General features: G+C 38.5%; 1 protein-coding gene across 16 annotated transcripts in view; it reads right to left on the bottom strand.

Moving 5' to 3' along the window:
* EYA1 (EYA transcriptional coactivator and phosphatase 1) overlaps positions 1-23212 on the bottom strand; it is a 147486-nt gene that overhangs the window by 23865 nt on the left and 100409 nt on the right. For 8 of the 16 annotated variants that reach the window (XM_039702893.1, XM_039702898.1, XM_039702895.1 and 5 more), the window contains 3 exons: positions 22499-22641; positions 21203-21286; positions 15054-15143 (listed from right to left, as the gene is read on the bottom strand). In XM_039702893.1, coding sequence (XP_039558827.1) covers positions 15054-15143; positions 21203-21286; positions 22499-22641 — 317 coding nt within the window. The remainder of the gene's footprint in view (positions 1-15053; positions 15144-21202; positions 21287-22498; positions 22642-23212) is intronic. The other 8 variants (XM_039702894.1, XM_039702899.1, XM_039702897.1 and 5 more) reach the window with 1 other exon arrangement.

Genomic DNA, 23212 nt, shown 5'->3' with positions numbered 1-23212 from the left:
CACCGCTATTTAATTTTATTGTAAAAGCTTTTCTGGTGTTAGCATGGTTTTAAAATTATTTTTTTCACAGTACTTAATTTAAGTAAAATGTAAATAATAATTTTTTTAAAAGACTGGATTTGAATTATTCAAGCAGTATTCAGGGTTTTTTCTCACTATACATTGTTGTATTAAAAATGAGATACTCTGTCCCAATACATGAAATATTAAATACCATTTGAGTGCGGTTTTGACTATAAAGTAAAATTTGCAATCATACAAAACTTTTTTGTTTTTTCTACTCTCCTATGGTAAAGAAAGATTTATGAGTTTACAATATAATAAAAGAATTAGAAATAAAACCTGTTTGCTTTATGGTTTTTTTGTGGAAGATACTTCTGCTAGTAATTATATTTGCTGTGTTAAATACCAAACTAATGGAGATTAGATTCAGGAAAGAGATGTTAGTTCTGTTAGTTAATCCTCTTGACAGTTTGAGAGTCAGAGGTTGTACTGCTTGCATTCAAATTTCTGTCTGAGTTTATTAAACTGATGGAACAAAAAAAAAGGTGGTGTATGTTTTCACTGTCTATTTTGTTCTGCTTGTAAATCCTTGTTTGTAGGTAACCACAGCTTGGTTTATGTTTTATTCATTCGACCAAGGCAATAATGTGAGTTTTGAACTTGTGAACACACCTTTGAGAAAAATATATACATTTTGTTCCAATAAATTAATTTAAATATTTGTATTTTTAAACTTTTTAGTCAAAGAAAATTCCTAGAAACTGTCTCTCATGCTCTAACTGCTGCTACAGCTGTCTCTCCCCCTTGCCCAACAGTGCTAGGGAAGCAGTGATTCCCCTGTGTATTCATACTTTACATTCACAATGTGAATGATACAAATACGCAGAGGAAAAAGATGAGATCTTTTAGCTGATTGAAAGGATTTTCTACAGTTCAGAAAGTATAATTTGCTTAGATAAAGCTGATCTTTCTCGTGACAGCATTTCAGCTGAGCCAGTACTCAGCAGTCCACTCCAGCTGCCAGTAAACACGCATGGACTCTCATCTCCTGACTGCACAGTGCCACAGGTAACCCCCACATAATGCCTGGACTGCCCTGTTCTGACTGGACAAAGATCATGGAAAACCCCAAAAAATAAAATAAATGCTCCATTCCTTCAATACTTCATTGTTTCTTTTGGTAAACTTTTTGTCTACAATTTTTATAAGTCCTTGTTAAAGCTTCATGCTTTAACAGCACACTTTAAGGTAGTTTTAGTCTGCTATAGGATCACCCAGCCTCTTGAAGATATCGAAAGAAAAAAATTTATAAATGCAATTAACAACAGTCAAATCTGACTTTAAACCACAGAATAGAAGTGATACTGCAATGAGTAAAGGAAATAATGCTCTCCCCCTTTCTTTACAGTTTCGTTAGACCATTGAACTGGATGAAATTCAGATAGAGGCCTTATTGTAACCACACTGAAACAGTAGAAATCTCCTGAGACTGTGAAACTCAAACATTTTGGGAACCAACTTCAAGCACTCTTTTCGTGCTTTTAAAAGAAAATGAATGAAAGAAACTTCTTAAATTTTTTCCCTGTGGAAGCATTTTAATATAATTGCTACCAAAAAAACAAAACAAACAAACAAACAAAACAACCTAAAACCCCAGCACAGATATGTTTAAAATTCATATCTATGCATATTTTCTTAACATTTAAACTTCAATCATAGCACTCACACATAACCACACCAGCACAAACGGCTTTCATGATATCAAAAAACTTGTAAACAAATTTGTAAATCCATGCCAAATTTAAAGCTAGGCTGACAAGATTGATAGAAACCACCTACCATGCATATTGCTAAGATGCTTAAGCTGTGGTTTCAAATCTTTGTACTTATGTGAGGATTGGCTAATGTACTCTCACCCTGCAAAATAGGATGTAGGATGACACTTAGTTTCACCTAGCTTTCCTAAAATAATTACATTACATAATTTTCAGACACTAATCCACTCAAAAAATCAACCCAGATAATTCAAATATGAGATTTTAAAATGGTTCCTATGTCAATCAGGAAATAATTTTTCTAAAGGTTTACTATTACGCTCTCTTCAGTTTGCCTTCTGGGTTTTTGTATTGGAAGAGTCCAATGACAAAAAAAAAATATTTTCCACAAAGTAGTGGAATCAGCACAAAACAACTGCATTACGTGAATAGAAAGGGCAGACTGGGAAAGATATTTGAGTGTAAATTAATGTTGATCTTAGCTGGAATAACTTGCACTCTTTAGCACTCGCAGCTGCACCAGGGACTTGACTGGCTATATGAGATTTTACACATCTGTCAGCTTAATCAGAGACCAAAACACCAAATCTACTGTTCAGGAATGTTATTTTAATTTTTACAACTTTTTTGATTGCAAACTAATATTGGAATACTTAGTGTTATGAACAAGTCTTGACACCTATAATAGTAGATAGGATTTTGTTCAGTGTTATCAAATTCATAATATTTAAAATAAAATGTTAAAAAAAAGTTCACATCAGTTCCATGAAATATTAAAAGCCAAAGTGAAGCCTCTCTACACAAGAATAAAAGGAAAACAATACCATAATTAGTACATTAACTGCTTTTACTGTTAGCATCAACTATTTGTTAATTTATTTGACATTACTGTTCTATTGTTTCAGATAATTCAATTAATAAAATAAACTTATTCAAATCTGAAGTGACAATTCTGGCCCTAAGAGGCCTTCAGGATGAATCACATTATTACCTAGTTTTGGATCTAATACGATGAACCATCAAGCAGTGTATTGTGTCTGTGCTTAGGGAACGATTTGCATTGTAGAAAAGCTCTGTGGCACATATCAGCAACTTTGCAACCTCTCAAAAATAGAGGCATTTTTCATTAAGGGCATTTTTATGTGTCAGCAGTATAACATAAGACAGTGCTTTGAAATCTGCTAATGCTCTCTTTGGCACATATCAGCAACTTTGCAACCTCTCAAAAATAAAAATTCATTAAGAGCATTTTTATGTGTCAGCAATATAACATAAGATAGTGCTTTGACATCTGCTAATGTTGCAAAGTTCTCAATCTGTTACACTTCTTGCAGTTAGTGTTTCATCCCTTATATTCCATCAAGTCTTAGGCTTTTTAAAACAACTCTATTGTTTCATTACTGGCTCTGAGCTTTCTGCTGCAATTGAAGCTGACATATGTGGGGTGGATCTGGGATTCCAGTAACAGCCCCTGCCTATACACAGCTTTGATTCAGGTATTGCAATGGCTTCCAGGTGCCTTACCACTGTCCTTCAACACACTATCTCCTGACCTAGCTGATCCTAAATCTGATATTTCAGACTCTGCAGACCCTAGCTGTAACAGGGAGGTACAATTGCTACCTGGAAAGCATGCCAGCATTTGGGTTTTTTTTACCTGGGAAAGGGACAAGAATTAGTTAGTTCTGTCACTGGAAGGAACACCTTTGAATATCTAATTTGGGAAAATACATAGACAAAACATGTTTTGACATTTTGATAGAAATTACTTTTAGTATACCATCTTGGAGATGGGTCTCATACCGCTAAAAGTTACGAGTGCTGCCTAGCACAAATCTTTTTGCACTAGCATGTATTCCACTGACAAGTGGGATGCCATCCAGAGGGACACTGACAGGCCTGAGGAGTGGGCTAATACGAACTTCATGAAATGCAGTAAAGTGCAAGGTATTGCAGCTGGACTGGGACAGTCACCCATATCAACACAGGCTGGGTGCTGAACCGAGAGTAGCCCTGTTAAGAAAGACTTAGGGATTCCAGCGGATAAAACCCCCTGGACGTAACCTGCACCCCAGAAAGCAAACAATACACAGGCATACACCAAAAGAGGCCTGAAAGAGGGTGATTTTCCCCTTTCCCCTTCTCTGCCCTGGTGAGATCCCACATACAGAAAGAACTGCTTCCAGCTCAGGGTGCCTCAGCACAGGAAAGAGAGGCAAGGCTGTGAAGTCAGGCTGAGAGAGCTGGGGTTGTTTAGCGTGGAGAAGAGAAGGCTCTGGGATGAACTAATGGTGGATTTTCAATACAAAAACTGGATTTAGAAGAAAGATGGGGATAGACTTTTACCATAGGACAAGGAATAAGGGGTAGCAGTTTTAAACTGAAAGAGGACAGATTTAGATAGGTACATGGAACAAATTCCTTACTGTGAGAGTGAGGCACTTGAACAAGTTGTCCAGAGAAGTTGGGGATGTGGATCGCTGGAAGTTGGACAGGGGTTTGAGCAACCTGGTCTAGTAGATGTCCCTGATCATGGCAGTGGGGTTGGACTAGATGATTGTTAAAGGCTCCTTCCAAACCAAACCATTCTGTGATTCCATAAAATGCTCTATACTGTAGTGGGCAATTTGCATGTCCATGTATTTCTTTACAAAGCATGCCTGCCTAGTCTTTAGCTGAGTTATACTACAGCAAAATATGGCTATCCCAAACATAAGACCTGGTACCAGCTGACTACATGGAATTCTTAGCAACTACTAGCTCCCAAGAACAGACAGCTGAAACACTGCCATGACTAGTGATGACTGATGCCCTTCTGCTCTTAATGTTGGGGTGTTTTTTAACCTGTAGCTTTAAAGAGCAGACCTTATCTGAAATGTATGAATAGCTCAAACTGGAACAAGTACAACTTACAAAAATAATTAAAAACCAAACCAAAACAAACAAACAAACAAACAAACAACAACAAAAAAACCCAACAAAACAAAAAAAACCCAACACCGGAAAAGAAATTAAATACAACAGAAAACTGGAAAGCTTTTTTGACTAAATATTCACAGTTTTTCTTTTCCCGTGTTTCAATACACATATTTGCTAATTGTGTTAGTAGAGAGAGACATTGTGCCAGTATGTTATTGAGGGCTAATATGTTAAAGAGACCAAGCTGAAGCTTTGTTAGAAAGCCAGCTACATCTGTACACAGTAACTGCTATAATCACCAGACTCAACTGCTGCTTTTCTCTCTTGAGTACTTTATGACAGAATTATGATCCTTGTATCTGTAAATATCATCCTTATCATCACCATGATGAAAAGACTAAGGTACACTGATCAGGAATTACAAAGTATTGGCAACCATGACACAGACCTTGTGTCATGTCATCTACATAAATATGTAAGTAAAATATGCACCAGAGAAGTGATTAGTACCTAATGCCAGCAAAGGCTCACCCTGTCAATATTCAGGGCTTGGAGTACAGCTTTAGACACAAAATGACCTTGATCTGATTTTTATTTTGTGGAGAAGTTGAGAAAGCTTTTCTCTCTGGTAATGATGTTTCAAAATCCTCCTTCTGCACTTCCTTGGTCTGACTGCAGCTCTCCCAACTCCTATCACTGACTGTGGATCTCTATAAACCCAGGCAATGTCATACCTGTCACGGCTGTCCAAAGCTGCCTCCATGACATTTCTACAAGGTGTGGAAGAATAAATGATGGATTTCTACACTGCTAATAGTGGCCAACCTGCTCTCCCAGCTTGCTTTGGAGCTTGCTCAAAGTCTGCACTTAAGAGCTGGCTTGCATCCAAGCACTTCATTTGTTAAATTATTTGAATCTAGGACCAGATGTGCTAAAATGCTTTCAGAAAGAAGAGCATTTTACCCTACAGTGGTCATGGTTCTTTGAGATGTGCAATACCCTGCATACGGTAAGCCTGCTGAACACAGTAATGAATTCAATAATGTGAATTATCATAACGCCCAGGATCCCAAATCATCCTTTGGAGTGCTACTGTGCTAAAAGTTACCAGTCTGAGTCTGTGGCGTATTAAAGTACCTCAGACCCAGGTCTGAGGGGAAATGATTTCCCTTTCTCCTTCAGATTAAAGAAACAGAACATATGGCTGTATTGCTTCAAAGGCATTCCTACAGGGCACTGCATGGTACACTGGGGACATAGCTGTGTGCACGGTCACTGAAGGACCTGTGAGGAAAGTCACTTAGTCTCCTGTGGTGTTACTGATACCTACAAAGGAGAAAATTTCAGGCTGATGAAAAGAGGATATATGTCCCTGTCATGAAAAAAGGTCTCCTTGAGTGCCAGAAGTGATTTATAGGGTACATTTGCTTCCAGCAGCAGGGAGGCAGCCAGGTTTCACCTGTAAGAATTGAAGGCAAAGGCCAAAAAGGAACTAATGTTCAAGGAGCTCTGATCCATGGTCAGGCTTTATGGATGTTGTCCTGAGTATAAGTTGTTTCCTTTCTTATCCCTGAGCTCTGATGATGATCTCCCATCTGGGAAATCCCTGTAGTGCCTGGTGCTAGTGCAGAGTGTATCCCCATCTGCTTTAGTGACACGGGAGTCTGCCTTGCAATGTGGGCCTTAGAGGTCCTTTATGTTCCTTTAGGGAACGGAAGGGCTCAGCATACTGCTGGGTGTCAGACATCTCCATCACATTTCAAGTAGAAAAGCTGTCCTCCACGCAGTCTTGAGTTGAAAAAGAATAGGAGGGAAAGGTAGAATTGATAAATATTCACAGTCTAATGACTGGGCACCACAAACAAGAGCAGAACTTAGTAAATTACACAAGAAACAATCCACCAAAAGCAGTGCTCATTAAAAAAAACCCGATAGTTAATTTCTCCCTATCAACTTCTAGATCTGAGCAAATTCAATCTAGCAGTTACAGTCTTGTAAGAGTCCTGGACATATTTATTGCCCTGTGGGTGGAGGGAGGAGGTTTGCAAAGCAAACACAGAGCATGAGAGTGCAAGGACATAAATGTTGTTTATTCTCCGCTTTAAACTGTGAGACTATGCATCTGTGGAAGGCACCACCTCAATGCTTCATTAAAGCTGGAAATGTTCCCGTATGTGTAAATGCAGGATTTGTAAAATGTCTCTGTATTAATCTAACTTTATTTAGTGGAGTGAAGAGGCAGAGAAATGGGCTGCTCTTGTCCTGCTGCTTGGTGCCTGAGGACTGGCTAACCTTGGTGCTAGCAGGTGGGCAGGACAGAGGAGTGAAGGTGCTGCCTGGTAGCCAGGCTGGGATGGGAGCACCTTGGCCACTGCCTGCCCCGGGCTGGCTAATGGTCCAGCCAACTGTGGTTAATGACAGAGTTGCATCTTATGGAAATCATGTGCAACTCCAACACAGGCAGCTTTCCAGAGGGGTCCATGCACAGTAATATGCTAATGTGGTGCTGTTTTTAACACACAGAAGAGATTGTGCTCATCACAAACATATTAGATATGGAACACCAAGTGGATTTTAAGTAACAGTCTCAGAAGAAATTAATCAAGGTCATCATCCTTAATTTTTAGAATATAACTGACTATTCTAATTTTTTTTTCCCAAAGAACCAAAGTTACTTCTTGACAGTAGTACCTTATGGCATTCCCTGATCTTTTATCTTTAGTTTATTTATTTCAAGAGAAATATATCAACAACTAAAGTAGCCTGAAAACTGATATCACACTGCCACTCATTATAAACTACTCCCATACACATATTATCATTTTGCATAGACTCCACAAACAGAAGTGAATTGCGAACCCATGGGTGTGCCTTATATATCCTTCACAAATGGCAGAAAAATTAAAGCTCATCATGACCATGCATCTATATATTTGTCAAAGGTGTGAAAATTTGATTTTTTTATAATATTGTTAGAATCTTATTTTGAACCTTCCAACGAAAGCCTATACCAAAAAACATGAAATGAATAAACAGAAATAAAAGTCCTAAAAGAAAAAAAATCCCATTAAATAAAACTACAGATTAATTTGCTTTTAATTACTTCAATAGAATTCAACACAAACCAAAAAGAAAAAGTATTCTAAATGTTAGGTAAGATTAGACAAGAAAAGACTTAATAGGTGACATATTCAGCCGCAGTATATACCTCTAAAGGAATAGACCTAATAAGATGCTGTCATTTTAGAACAAAGTTTAAAAAGCACTGAACAAACTTTTTCTAAGATGTTCCTAATAATTCACTGCCACCAATACCTAGTTATACCTTTAACATACCTCGTTATAATATGCACCTCATATGCCAAAAAAATGAATACACTTTTAAAAGTATCAGTATAAATATATATATAATCTTTAAAGATGCAGATAGAATCACAAAATGGTTTTGGCTGGAAGGGACCTTAAAGTTCATCCAGTTCCAGCCCCCTGCCATGAGCAGAGACACCTTCCACTAGATCAGATGCTCAAAGCTGCATCCAACCTGGCCTTGCACCCTTCCAGAGATGGGCATCCACAACTTCCCTGGGCAACCTGTTCCAGTGTCTCACCAACCTCACAGTAAAGAATTTCTACCTAATACCTAACCCAAACCTACCCTCTTTCAGTTTAAAGCCATCAACCCTTGTCCTGTGACTACATGACACCTTGTAAAAAGTCCCTGTCTGGCTCTCCCCTCTATAGAAGGTCACAATAAGGTTTTCCTGGAGCCTTCTCTTCTTCAGGCTGAATAACTCCAGCTCTCTCATCCTCTTCTCATATGAGAGTTGCTCCAATCCTCTCATCACCTTTGTGGCCTCCTCTGGACTCACTCCACACCCTTCTAGCTGGGGCCCCAGAGCTGGACACAGTACTCCAGGTGGGATCTCAGGAGAGCAGACTAAAGGGGAACAACCACCTCCCCAACCTGCTGGTCATGCTTTTGATGCAGCCCAGGACACAACTGACTTTTTGGGCTGTGAACATGTTTTGCAGGTCATGTTTAGCTTCTTGTCAATGAACACCTCCAAGTCCTTCCCCCAGGACTGCTCTCAATCCAGTCTCCTCTGGATTTACCCAATCCAGATGCAGATTGCTGAACAGGCCAAAGTCTTTCTTCCAAAGTGCAGGATTGTGAGCACAGGAGTCACCCTCCTTGTTGCCCCAAGTATCTTAAAATCTACCATTTCATGGTCACTGCAGTCAATCCTTGAGATTCACATTCCCCACCAGTCCTTCCTTGTTGGTGAGAACAAGGTCCAGCATAGCACCTCTCCTTGTTGTCTCCTCCATCACTTGCAGAAGGAAGTCGTCATTAACACACCACAGAACCTCCTGGATTGCTTATGGCCTACTGTGTTGTACCTCCAAGAGATATTTGGGTGGCTGAAGCTCACCATGAGGACCATGAATTGCTAATGTGAGGCTGTTCCTGTCTATAGAGAGCCTCATCCACTCAATCTTCCTGGTTAGGTGGTCTGTAGCAGACACCCACATAATGTCACCTGTTCCCTGCTCTCCCATAAGCTCCCAGTCAGTTCCTTATCTATCTCCAGGAAGTGCTGTATGCATTCCAGCATTGACATCCACCGAAACAGAGGGTTACAGGCCCTCCTTGTTTCCCCTGCCTGTTCTTCCTAAACATCTTGCATATTTTCATTCCAACACTCCAATCACAAGAGTCATCCCACTAGTCTGTGTGATGTCAGTAAGATCATAGACCTGCAGACATGCACATGCCTCTAACTCCTCTTGTTTACTGCCCATGTTGTGTGTGTTTGCATAGAAGCATTCAAGATGGGCCTCTGATGAAGCCAACTTACTAGCTGGAATGGCTGAAATTCCATTGTGCTGTTCTTCAGGTGCTCTTCTGCTGACCTGTGATTCCACTCCAGACTGTGGATACCTACGGCTGCCACAGGTATCAGACTGGAAGGAGTAGGATGGATTGAGGCTCCTCCCCTTTAGTAACTTTAGTTTAAAGCCCTCTTCCTCAAGCCTCTGACTGAAGATGTTCTTCTCTGACAGATGAAGCCAATCAGCCCCACCAGACTGGGTTTCTCAAAAAAGTCCCATGCTCTAAAATACCTGAACATCTCTCTGGGGTCCCAGTTCTGTAACCATTTGTCAGTTTTACAGATTTGACTGGTCCTTTCAAACTCCTTTTTTATGGCTGGGAGGATTCCTGAAAAAAGTACCCACACTCCAGAATCCCTTACTGCTGCTCCCAGGGCTCTGTTGAGTCCATCTTGACTGTTTTTGTTTCCTCAGACTGTATCGCTGGTGCCCATGTGAAATAACAGCAGCAGACAGAAGTCAGAGGACAGTATGAGGCTTGGCAGTCTATTGGTGGCATCCTGTCTTGGGGTCACAGCCCCAGAGACACACCCCTAATACAAAGCTCTGGCCAACATCACACCTCTCCAGAGAGCATCTGATGCTGGCAAATAAGACTCTCAGAAGTGAGTTACCTACTACTCGTAGTTGCTGTCATTGTTACTTGGGGGGTGTATGGGGTCAAGCTCCTTACTCAGCTCCAGCATCTCTCCTGTGTGATGTGTCTCTCCTTAGTCTGCACAGCAGTGAAGCAGTTCTGCAGGGGCACCTCAGGTTTTGGGGAGGTGTCTTCCTCCTGCAGGTCCTTGCTATGTTATTGCTCCCCCTCCCTTCTGCATGTGCTAGTGGGGGAGGTTTTGGCTGTTTGGCCATGGGCTATGGGTCTCCTGCAGATTGCACTTGGAAGCAGCTATGCAACTGCACTGAACCAGCTATACAACTTCTTCTCAGCCTCCCCAATGCTATGCAGTCTTCCTGCTGCCTCCTGCAGCTCAGCCACCTGCCACAGGAGCTCCTCCACCTGGCACACCTTTGGCAGGCAGGTCTGCTGTCCTGTCCCTGCCCCATGAGAAGCCTCTATTCACTTTCTGCCGTCTGAGTTCTGCACTGCAGTCTTGCTCTTCACCAGCCCTGTCTGCATGGAGGCACTGGCCACTGTCAGGACAGATGGTGCAGATCCCCCATGTGAGCTGCAGCCTTTGCTCTCAGATGAGTGCCCACCATTCTGCCTTGGCAGACAGGTAGGATGAGTGCCCCTGACCTGTGCAGATGGCTACAGAATGGTGCTTGGTTGCTGGTAGACTTCACGTGTCTGCACTTGGCCAGTGGATGTCCCTCCTCTGAGCTGTCACCCTCCCTGTGCACCCTGCCAAGCAAACTGCCACACCACGACCTGTCTGCCTGCCCTGGCCACGTGCTCCTGGCCACAGTGCTCACTAGGGCTGCCTGCTTTGGCAAGAGGGATTGGCCACCACTACCCTGGCCTCACACATGCCGGGAGAGTAAGCCACTCTCATAAGAGCAGCCGGCTCCTGGTGGGTCTCTGTGCTCCCCTGGGGCTTCCCTGGCTGAGGATCCCCCGTGGCTGCCACAGTCCCGGGCTCTGCTGTAGAACACATCTGCACCAGAGCTGATCACCTCAGTGGATGTCACGTTTTAGTCCTATCATCAAGTTGCTCATTTCCCTAAAACACTGGAGCATACCTCCTAAAATACATAATATGTATAATTGCTCCATATACACCTTTAAAATATTATACCTTATTATCCCTATCACAACATAATCAGCATGCAAAATCAAGCATTCTTTTCAGATGAGATAACTGTGGTTCTCTTGAGGGCACTACATCAATGCAGTTATTTCCTCTTGCACACAATTAAAATTCAACTATAAAACAGAGAGTATGAGACATTTAAATATAAAACTTCAATACTGAAAACCAAAAGCTTTTGTTCAGAAGCCCAAATGCAGATTTTGGAATCTAAATTTTTAGAACAATGCACTATTTTCTACTGTTTAGCCTAGTACAGTTCTATAATTTCATTATTAAATTACTGCTAATTACTGCATGAAAATACTGTTTATTATGGTATTTATATCAAATTACACATAAGTAAACATTAATATTTTTCTTTTCAGTATGTTAAAAATCGTGTCATACCCCTTTAACATGCTGTTTAAGGAATAATTTTAAAGATTGGAAATTATTTGCTGTTACATCACTTTGGAATTAATTACCCTAAATAAATCTGTGCAAAGTGAAGGAAATAAGCAATTTATTTTATTTTTTTCAAAGCAATAAAATAAGAACTAATACAAGGGTGCAAATCTAACTGTAGTTCACACATCCAGAAACAGAACACTGACTTCAAAGCTAGATAGTGAGGTCTGACTGAATTTTTTCAATGACTTTGAAATTTTTAATTACAATTATTATTATTATTATTACTACATAAAGAACAACATACATAAAAACAGATTATCCATTTACTTGCCTGTACCCCCTACTAAATTCAACTGATTCACATTGGCATGGATTCAGTTTGCACAGACTAAAAATTGACTGCCAAAGTTTAGTACTTAACATAATAACATTCCTAAACCTCTAGGCTGAGCTTTGAAAAGCCAGTTAGGTCATACATAAATCAAACTCTGCTTCAGAGCTCACTGCTGCAACTCTGCCCTTTGCATTCAAAATGTTCATTCCATCTTCAGTATTTTATAAGACGAAAAAGGTATTTTCACTTGGATAACAAGAGAGCTATTCTGATTATAGAGTTTTCTGGAATGTGTTGGATGAAAGAAGATTTTTTTATATAAAAACATTAACTTGTGGTATCTGGAAAAATGTGCATCATAGGCCAAAGTTATGACAGATGATTGCCTGGATTTAAAAGCTGCCTCTCTATGTGCCAAGAAGGGTTCCCTCTGAGCCTGGGTGAGGCAGAGGGCATCAGCTTTCAGGTTCTCACTTTGAATTAAGCCTAGGCTCAAAGACACGTCTACTCTGTGGGTAAGATATGTTCCAAATCCAGCTTTGCCATTCTTCATACTACTGCTGGGCAAGAATACCCAAGCTCTGCAGCTCACAGGCAATGTGCCTAACAAATATTTTCAATCCCAACAGCCCAGATACTTGTGCTGATGATCTGGAAAGCTTAGACCTGAGCTAGATCTTTCAGACTCATCTCTTCATCAGTGAGAACAGATGCTTTAAGCCTGAGGCATATCCAAACCTAATTGTCCACAGTTTTCCTGAAAGCCTGTCAAGCAGTGAGCAGCCTGCACTTCCAAATCATCAAGCAAGGACTTTTGAGTTTCTGAGAAGGAGGTAAGGAATCTGCCCTGAGGTCACAGCCCTTGGGAAACTGGCAGGCCCTGCTAGTTCAGTGGTGATGCTCACAAGAATGACAAACTGTGGCTCCAGAAGTACATGCTCCTTCAAGAACACCACATTTCTGTGACATGTTCAAAAATCTGTCACAGCTGGTGAACTGAAAGCCCCAGGAGAGTAAGCCACTGTGATGAGGTCTAGTCCTTACATGCTGCTTCCCACAAAGGAAGTGTACTCTGAAGGCTTGTCTATGCTCACTGAAAGTGCTCTTCACCCCTTGGGCAAGGCATGATCCCTCAGACTGGAGCTCATATTCCCCAGCCATAAGGATTAGGGCTGGTGTACAAGGACATGCACACAACTGCTCACTCCTGGGTGCCCCTATGTATGAGGAAGGCAGACCAGGCTACACAAACTATTACACTTCAGTTTGGACATACAACATAAACTGGCTTGTTATGGTGGAAATGCAAAGAATCAGGCTTAGCAGTGAGCTCCTCTGCCTCCATGAACCAGCAGCTGTTTTCTTATACACAGCTACAACGTTCTTGAGTGAATGAACTACCGTGCTGTATTGTTAAGGCTGCAGCATGTCTATTAGCAGAAGATAATCTGCCACCCTTAAGATGTGGTTGATTAACTTCTATTAAAGTCAGTGAGGTTGACAATCCCGTATGAAGTAGCTACATATCTGGCTCTGCATAGCAAATGAAAACACACTGAACTTTATTAAATATACTTAAATACAGAAAGAGTAGCACTTTTTCATTCTGCTCTGGTTAAAATGAAATATAATCAGAAACAGAGTTGGAGAATCACTAGCATTGTTATATTTTTAGATAAACCTGAAAAATAAGTCTTATATATGCAACTCATTGGTGCTTCTTATATCCAAAACAATCATATCTTTAAACACAGCTACCTTAATGGATGAAAATGCTACTTTAAAATTTAAAGAAACCAGCTATTTTACTGTAAGTATAAAAAATAAATACTCTAAGGAATGGAAGAAAAAAAAGCATGTTCAATAATTTCATTACATTCTTAGATGCCAAATCATCTGTGAGTGGTTTCTTTTTAGATGAAAAGAAATCAAAATATAGGACAGATGTTGGACAAACCACATTTGAGGTCTATCACACACTGGCATTTTTCAAATTATTTTGGCTCATCTATTGAATAAGGTGTATTTTGCTTGATTTTGAAAAGGGAAACATCAGGAAATATTTAAAGGCCAATTGCTGCCAATTAACTTTGATCAGCAAAAGTTGCATTTGAATCTTTTAGATTCTTTTGCTGTCTGGAATAACACGCTATTCTAAAATCTAGCAAAACAACAACTTGATGATTAATGTGTGTTGGCAGCCCCACCACAAGCTTGCTTAACAGCTGGATTTTAAATAAACAGCTGTCTTCACTATGATGGGAAAGAAATCTGACTGTTTTCATGTTTTTGCATTATTAAAATGTGATCAGAAATTGCTTTTTTCCCTTTTAAGATGAAACAGCCAGGCATTACAGTGACAGTCTCTTTCAGCAGCTTGGAGAGCTTTGGAAGGATCTCCCAGGCGTTGCCAAACCATAGGCTGTGTAGGCTAAAAAATCTCTTGGCAAGGCACCCGCAGCTCCTCGCTGCAGGCAGAGGCACCCTGGCTCAGAACACCCTGTGCCTGCTGCAGGCACAGCAGCCCCAGGAACAGCTCCCAGACAGCCCATACAACATTTATGATGTCCCTCGGGGCTAAGGTAACACTTGCCACCGTGGGATGTAAGCAAGAAATCTGTACCCAGCCATCAACTGTTTATAGAAGCTGGAGTTTAATATTTAATGGCCTGTGCAGACTATTGAATTCTGTATGCTTATAGGTTCCTTCAGTGTATCCACTTCTGAAACTTGTCTACTGTCACCATAAGTGCTAAAACCTGTGAGGACAAAACTCTACAATTTAAACTGTAGTAACCTTTGAAGGTCAGTGCAGACATTTAGTGTAGATATTATTATATATCCCAATAACTAAATGATATAGCTATTTTCTATGCATTTCTGTATTGAAACTCTGTAAATAATTGTCAAAGCATCTAACAACACATAAGACCAGACAAATATTAAATATCAGATCATGTCTGTTTTAAAAGAATGAACACTTACTTCTAAATCGTTAAAGAATAGATGCGTGTCCGCCAAATTGAAAATCATCTCTTCCATTCGGAGTCCAAGGGACACAGAAGTGGGAGGATCCTTAAAGAAGAAATTAAGCAAGTACACCATCAGTACTGTGCCTAACACACATACCCAGTTACAAACTGGAGGAACAGCTTTCCATAACATGCTGCTTGTATCAAATGCAACATCTGCTTTGTCAGTTTCAGTCCAGCAACTGCCTCACCCTGTACTACAACACTTCCCAGCAGCACTCAAAAATATTACTTTAGCACTCAAAAATATGACTTTAACTCAACTAACTCCTTGATTTTGCAGTGGGACTTCTGTGGTCCCCTTCATGCATCCCTGGCACTGGCTCTTTGCTCTGTGCAGGAAGGGCAAATCCATTTCACCTAAAACTTCTCCAGATTCTACAACTGTTCACAAGTTTTATGATCAAGCAGGGGTATGATAATACTATTGTTACTCAAAATAAACTGGTCACAAATGACAGGATTCAGTCCTGGGAATACCTAGTGACTTTAAAGCAAAGAACTATTAACGTTTTATTTGCAAATGGTAATTATATTTAAAACCACTCCTTGATTGTCAAAAAAGCTTTAATTACATTTCCAGTTTGGCCCACCCATGCAGAGTGAACAAAACTATTGTTTGTTATTAATACATAACACACTTTAACTTCTCTACAGAAATTACCGTAACAACTTACTCCTTACTGAGCTAATAAACTCAAAAAGCATGTTCAGCATTGTGGTTACCAAATGCATTACAGATGTCTGTCTTGTTTTGATTTTTTGGGTGTTTTATATATTTTCAATCTGAAAAATTGAAAAGAGACCCTAATACATACATTTGATATAGAGTTTCTCATTTATAATGCCTAGTCTATCCAGGAGCACAGGAGCATAAGTTTGAAAGAACATGTCATATTATCCCCCAACAGCCTCTATTAATAATGTTAGTTTGTTAGGAATTATATTTTAAATAGAACTGAAGAAGTGCAACCCATATTTTACTTAAAATAAGCTAATATTCTAAACTTGATGACAAGTCACAGTTAAAAAGCAAGAGATGCAGTCCTTAGTTTCTTTTTCCACCCCTCAATCAAATTAATAGATGCTCCAACATGATCTCTGAACTTTCAAACATTTTTCTGTAGCTACTGGTTAAAAAGGCAAAATGCGTCAGCACTGAAGAGCTGGAAAAGAATGGTGATTTGGCAGCCTGTTTGCCTTCTGGAAATGCCAAAACCCAAGAACTGCTATCCAGAGAAAGAATTTTTGAAATTTCAAAGCAAAGTTACACTGAGCAGACAAAATCTATTCTTGAACTCATATCCATTAAGAGTAAGTTTAAAAAAAAAAAATAGCCCTTATAAATGGGGAAAAAAATTGCGTATGGGGAAAAAAATTGCATCATGCTATTTTGATGAACTTTGCCCTTAAAAAGAAGTATTTTATTTAAACTGGCACAGCCAAAAAAAAAAAAAAGAGGAATATTTGGCTTCTTAGTCCAAATGGAAACACTTTGAAATATGACTTTGAAATATGAACAAAAGTATTCTGTCTCTCTGTTTTAATATTGTTCTATTTGTAGACCTATGCCTTCCTCTGCTTTACTTTTGTAGGCATGTGAGGTGGAAAGCAGGTGGTATTTTCTCTCTAGCTAAGCCCGAGGCTTTTTCTCCTTTTGACATTTTGACATTTCTGCTTATCTTTGTGCCCAGTTAGCAGCTCATCATCCTACACATCCTACAGTTCATCGGGCTTCTTTTTTTTAAAAAACCGACAAAGATTTCTCTTGTGCCTGAGCAGTAACAGAAGACACTTCACAGGAGCCTCTGTTCTATTTATTAAAGGAATTAGAGGGGCTAAATGTCTAAGACGCAAATGAAGATCTTGAGTATCAACTATTAATGGAAAAAGATAGAAATATTTCCCTTCTGACTTCCATCCCTAAATAGGAACATCATTTTGAAAAGCAGAATAAATGGGCAACAGAGCATGATATTGGTTATGAACCCATTTGACTAATTTTAAACAAATGGCTGAAAATATATATTTTACATTTCAGTGTACATGACTTGGTTTTTTTATTATTGAACATTTTTATCACATTTCTGAGTCTGTAAAAAGAGATTTTTGTAAAGCTTTCTAACCATTTTACTCCAAGGTATTTTTACATGGCAGAAATAAAATAAAATGGTTTTCTCTAAAGTAATACGATAATAATGTCATTTTTAGGTTAATTTAATTAGGAAGAAAAAATGTAAGAAACTCATTGGCACCTACTGAAAGTGTCAGATTAAATAACACAAAAGCTAAAAGAATAAACAGAACGGATTGCTTTTCAAAGAAAGCTTAATTCCTAGTTTAAATACAATCTTTTTGTATAGGAAGTTCTACCTTAACACAAAAACTGTGTTAAACTGTGGCTCTTGGTACCTACATATTTAACTGAAGCAAAAACATTATCTGCATTAGCATTTTAAATATCTCTGTAGTCACAAACTTGCAACTGCTCTAATGAAAAGTACAAGAACCTTGGTTTAAAGCATCATAGTATATCAAACTCTGCCATCAGACATTACAGTGGGGGCTGTAAACTTTAAAAAAAGCCAAGGCTAGAACAAGGTTTTAAAAAAAAAATCCCATACCCAACCTTCTTTTGCAATTTTAAGCCACTAATTGCTAACTAATTATTGTGAGATGTCACACAATGAGTAGGAAAGCTAACAATCTCCTCTTGTTGCCTGGGATTTGCAGGTTCAGCCAGTGTCTTTTCAGGTATGGTCAAAATCAGGTACAAATCTCTGAGGGAGGTACAGTTTAACTAAAGAAAAGAAATACCAATGTCAACCTGCTTAAGTAGGCCTTTTGTTTTGAATACTGGCACTGGAGCCAAAACATTGCCTGTATGTCATTTCTAAATTCTACCTACTTGATTTCTTTGTTTGGTGGAGAAACAAGAAGCTGAAAAACAGGAAAGTTCACTTTGGGTACCAGGCTTATTTTCCACTTAAGCCTACAGGTCAAAAATGAAGGGTTAAGTGAAACCAGGCTTTGTTTTTCTCTATCTCTAAAGTATATTAAACCACAATAAAATAGCTTATAATTTAAAGGAAAATTCCTTTAAAACCTCTGCATGTAACTGCTTTCACTGGGAATGGAAATGTATGTCAAGACCACAGTATTCTGTGCCAATGCTGAGATGTATTTTCACCTGCTCCAAGACCTTAAAGGGCTCCAACTTTTTCCAAATGTCAACATTTAATCAGCCCTAATGTCAATTAAATTAACTGGCTACATTATATTTGATCAATACGTCTCTCTCTGTACATAGTTAAAAAAATCCTAAAGCAAATGAAAATGTCTTGGGTTTTTTGTCTTATCTTCTGGAAGGGCATATTAGAGTTTCATATATTTCCATTAAATTCAAATAATCCTTAAATAAAAATGTAGCGCTTTATGAAGTAATTTTTGCCACGACTGTGTAAACTGAAAAATAAAGTATTATTATGTTACAACAAAACTGAAGGAAAAAAACAGGAGGAAAATAGAGCACAATAGCAGCTAAAGGAGAGCAGGTGATAAAAACAGATTAAAAAGTAAGAATATACAGAAAAAGGTGGCACAAGGAAGAAGTTAGGAAGAATGAGGCAGAGAATTAGGCAGAGAAAATCAATCCCTTCAGCAGCAAGGCTGAACATCATTCATAGTCATTCACCATGAAACTCGCTCAGGCATTATGAAAAGAGCTGAATGCCAAGTTGCCAAATCCCCTATTATTTAATTAGGACATTTTTGTTTGTTTGAATATCCAGCTTTTGTATTTTAATGATTATGTGATCACCCTAGATTTAATTTTTTAAAAGGCCATTTCTAGCCCTCACCATAGTGCAGATTTATAAGAGAACATGATGTTGGATTGCTCATAAAGAAGAATACAGGTGAAAAGAACAATAATTCCCATCAACTTTCTTTTTTTCAGATTAACTTATGGTCTGGCTTTCTGATTTTAAAGGCCATTAATCACAGGCAAACCCTCTTTTAAAAACATGCACCTTCTGCTGCCACAAATAAACCCTAAAATTCTCATGTTTTAGCATGTTTGCTTTGAACATTTGACACTGTCTCTCTAATATCCTTGGCAATTACTAACTGTTGTCTGAAGCTGTCAATAGCCCAAGAGAAACTTTGATTTTAATGAAACCTTAGGAAAACAAAGCCAGAATGGCACAATTTCATGCCATCATCTGAGAGCCATGGACAGGCATGTTGCTACCCCTCACCAAAAAGATTTCGTATTTATCCAAAGATTAAGCAGCAATGCCATCATTCCTCTCAGCATCAACAGTTGGCTGTCATTTAGTAATGCAGGAATATTGTGCCAGATGCCATGAAACCAGAGCCAGCTGGGCAAAAGCTACTTCTTATGTAAACAGTGCCAGCAGTGATGGAGCTGCAACCAGGAGTCAGCCCCCTCCCTGCAGCGTACGTATTTATATCTCCTTGCAACTGAATCCCAGCCACTTTCCTCAACTTCAGCCACCCAGCAATAAAGTGTTTATGTTCGGGTCCTAATTAATGAATCCACTACAGGGAACTAGTAACAAATGGAAAAAATATGCTCACATTAGTACTTCTATGGCAGAGACTAATTAATTAGGCTTTTCCAGTGCTACTCTGCTGGCCAAAAGCCAGTGGTGAGGTTCTGTTGTCACTGTGCTTTCCTGTGAGCACTTGGACTTGTTCTCCTCATTCTGAACTAAATTGTCATAGATTCTGGGGTACCACAGAAAAGCTGGTTTAGTTTGAAAAATGGAAAACAACTTTTGGTAAATATTTAATACTCTTCTATAAGTGCTTTTGTCCACATGTATCCAGACAATAATTGTTGAAACATGTAAGTTTTAGTTTCTTTTTACCATCTAAATATAAACTAACAACACCTAGGAAACCAAGGCTGCTGAATTAACTGAATATAAACTAACAACACCTAGGAAACCAAGGCTGCTGAATTAACTTGTTTTTCTGACATATAATGAAAAAACCTAATTATATTCCTCAAACAGATACATTGTTATTACAGTAAACATTTCTGCAAACAAACCTTACCTGAACAAGTAAGAAAGGTTGCAAAGTAGTACTGCTTTAGATTTTTATAGATATTATAGCAAAAATCTATTGAGAGAAAGTCAGAATCTGACCCACGTACGGACTGAACTGGAGGTAGCTTTGCCCTTCACTCAGGTGGGTGTAGGGTAAAACCTTTTAGTGCTAAATAGAAGCTTTACAAGAAGACAGAGGCATTACATGAAGCCAGATAAAGCTGTGTTCTTTACACTAGTTGTTCTTTACACATAGAAATTTTTGAGGTTAACAAAAAATCACATTCCAGTTATAACTCACAGGAGGTGAACATAAAAGTCTGTAACAGATTTTAGCACAAGCTGTTAGCTTCCAAATACAATCCTGGCAAAAAGAAGTCTGATCTCATAAGGACATTCCATTCATAAACTGTTCTTATTGACCTAAAATCGTGTTTCTCTTCTGAGAATTACCAAGGAAATCCGCTGTCTGTAGACATATTCATCAGTTCAGTTATGATTTATAGACTGTGCATAATATAAAGATTTGACTCATAAGCAGACTTTTGAAAACATCAGTCAATATTTAGATTTTTAAAAAATCAAAGGCAAAAAATTTTAGACTAATCTGGCCATGTCCAAAAGCATTCCTCCTCTTTCCCTCTCAATATAGAGCACAGCCAATCCATCATAGCAATCATTCCTGGAAGTTCTTCACTCTCTGAGGGGATGCAGATCTTTGTAGATTTTGACAATATCAACCGGTTTCAGACAACCTGTATCTACAAACCAAACCTCAAGTGGTCAAAGTACTAACTTTGAGTATCCCAAGTAACAAGTATCCCAACATTATTTAAATATGTACTGACTACAAGAGCTGAGCAACTGCAAAGCATGGACATGTGAAACAGCTTGGTATTTTTTTGTCTTGTAAGGCCAGTACCAGTTTGCCTCCAAAAATCAATTAATGTTCTGATATTCCTTGTGCATCAACCATAAACCAGCAAATACTACAGAAAAATTTCATCAGTTTCTTGACACTTACCCTTCCATATCTGTTAGCATAGGACCCTGTAAGCAAGGAATGGAAAATGATGATTGTCTCATCCAAATCCCAAATGAATACTCTCTGTAAAAAGAGAATCAAATCAATGTGTTCCTTTGTGAAGCTAATACTTGAAATGGAAAGTTAAAATTTGAATCAGTAAGCACACAAATGGGAAAGTTGTACTGATATGGTTGCATATTAAAATCATAGCTTCCCTGCCAATTATTTTCAATACTAACAAGTTTTTTTCCCCAGGGTAAGGTAATACAGTCTGTTAGCTTTTACTATATTGCTATTATATCAAATCCTTCTGTTAGAATAGAATTATAGTATAGTCAAATATACACAGAAAATGAGACTGCACAACGTAATTTTTGAAGCTTGATGTGAGATAGAAACTATCTATAAGAAATAAACAAAGAGAAACATCTGAAAATTAAATCTTCAGGGGTAGAATTCTGTATTTCTGCAAGTCTTACAAAACAGAGGTCTTACAAAAATTCATGTAAGTGCCCTTGAAAATTACCTCTAAAACCAAAACAAAGCAGATTGCTGCTTAGCAATTATTTCCCTTATGTTAATTTTAATGCATTTTAGGCATTTGAAGAACAAAAACTATGAACTTGGATGATGTAAGTATAAAACATGGCATCGGAAAATAATTCTTTTGCTTAGAGACAATGGAAAATATGTGTTTTAAATTTGTCCTCTGACCACACACAAAATGATAACTTAATGAAAAATAAAGTGTTCAAATACAAACATTTTAAATCCTGGTGAGATTGTATTTCCCATGATGACAAATGGGGTAAGCTTCTGCAAATGAAAAGTAATGCAGTGTGGACACTCATAGCTGTGGTGTGTCACTGGAGATGTGTTCTCAACATAAACTCTGGGCCACTGGGAGGAATGTGAACAGAGCATGAGAGAACAAACCCCACTATTGTGCTACAAGTGTCTCCTGTCCAAATGAAAACCTTTGCCTTGGGAAAAGATTGATTGCTCCTTCTTTCTTCCCCCCCCCACTTTGGTTTGTTTTGGTTTGTTTGTTTGTTTGCTTTGTTTAATCAAAAGGAGAAAGAAACACCCAGTATTTTTCCAAGGAAGTAGAAGCTCTTCCTGAAGAAGGTTCTTTAGAAGAAAAATCCTATTTTCTATGAAAATACTGTTAGGAAAAAGGGAGTTTCAATGCCCCTTTATTTTTGATGCGTAAATAACACTTTGTGTTAATAAAAATAATGAGAACATAAAATAAAGTTCTGTAACAGGTCAAAGACATTTAATATATAGTACCTCCAGATCAGAATCAGGTGGTGGTGAAGGATTATTGTTTCTTCTGCCACGTCCACGTGATTTCCCATCTGAGCTACGACGCAATCTATCTGAATCTGAGTCTTTAATGGGGGTTGATGGACTGTGGATTGTACTGTATTCTGCCGTGGTAAAGAAAGAACACTTTTACCCTTCAGTTCAGTGTTCAAAATGTTCAACTTACTTGCTCACACCAAACCCAGTCCCAACTAAAATAATTAAATATAAAATTGTAAGTGGTCATATTGATTCATAAATTAATTCAATCTAGCTCAAATTATATGTAAAAGGAGTGATAAATTATTTCAGTAAACGCCTATAAAAGACTTAGTAGAAAAAAACTTAATCGCTTCATTCCTTCAATTATGACAAGATTAAGCAAACAATTTTAAGGGACACCAGTTTTTCATAAAACAACATTAATTTAACTCTAGCTTTTCAAACTTAAATACCTTAAATGCTTTAAAATAACTAACTGTCATGGTGACGGGTAAGAAAAAACCAACCAGGTGTGAAAAAAACCCAGACATATATAAATTGAAAAATTTTCCAAATTGCCTGGTTGGACACTCTTTTAGATTGCTACATTAGAGCCAGAAGAATAGAATTATTCCAAAATATAGCGCAAACCAGAATATTTATTTTCCCTCAGTAATTGAAATTAATAAGTGTTAGATATGTATCAGCTATGAAGAT

The sequence above is a fragment of the Passer montanus genome, unplaced genomic scaffold (assembly GCF_014805655.1).
Source record: "Passer montanus isolate IOZ18808 unplaced genomic scaffold, ASM1480565v1 scaffold16, whole genome shotgun sequence".
Lineage (NCBI taxonomy): Eukaryota > Metazoa > Chordata > Aves > Passeriformes > Passeridae > Passer > Passer montanus.
The sequence above is the reverse complement of the archived record's forward strand: the minus strand, read 5'-3'. Positions and strand labels throughout refer to the sequence as shown.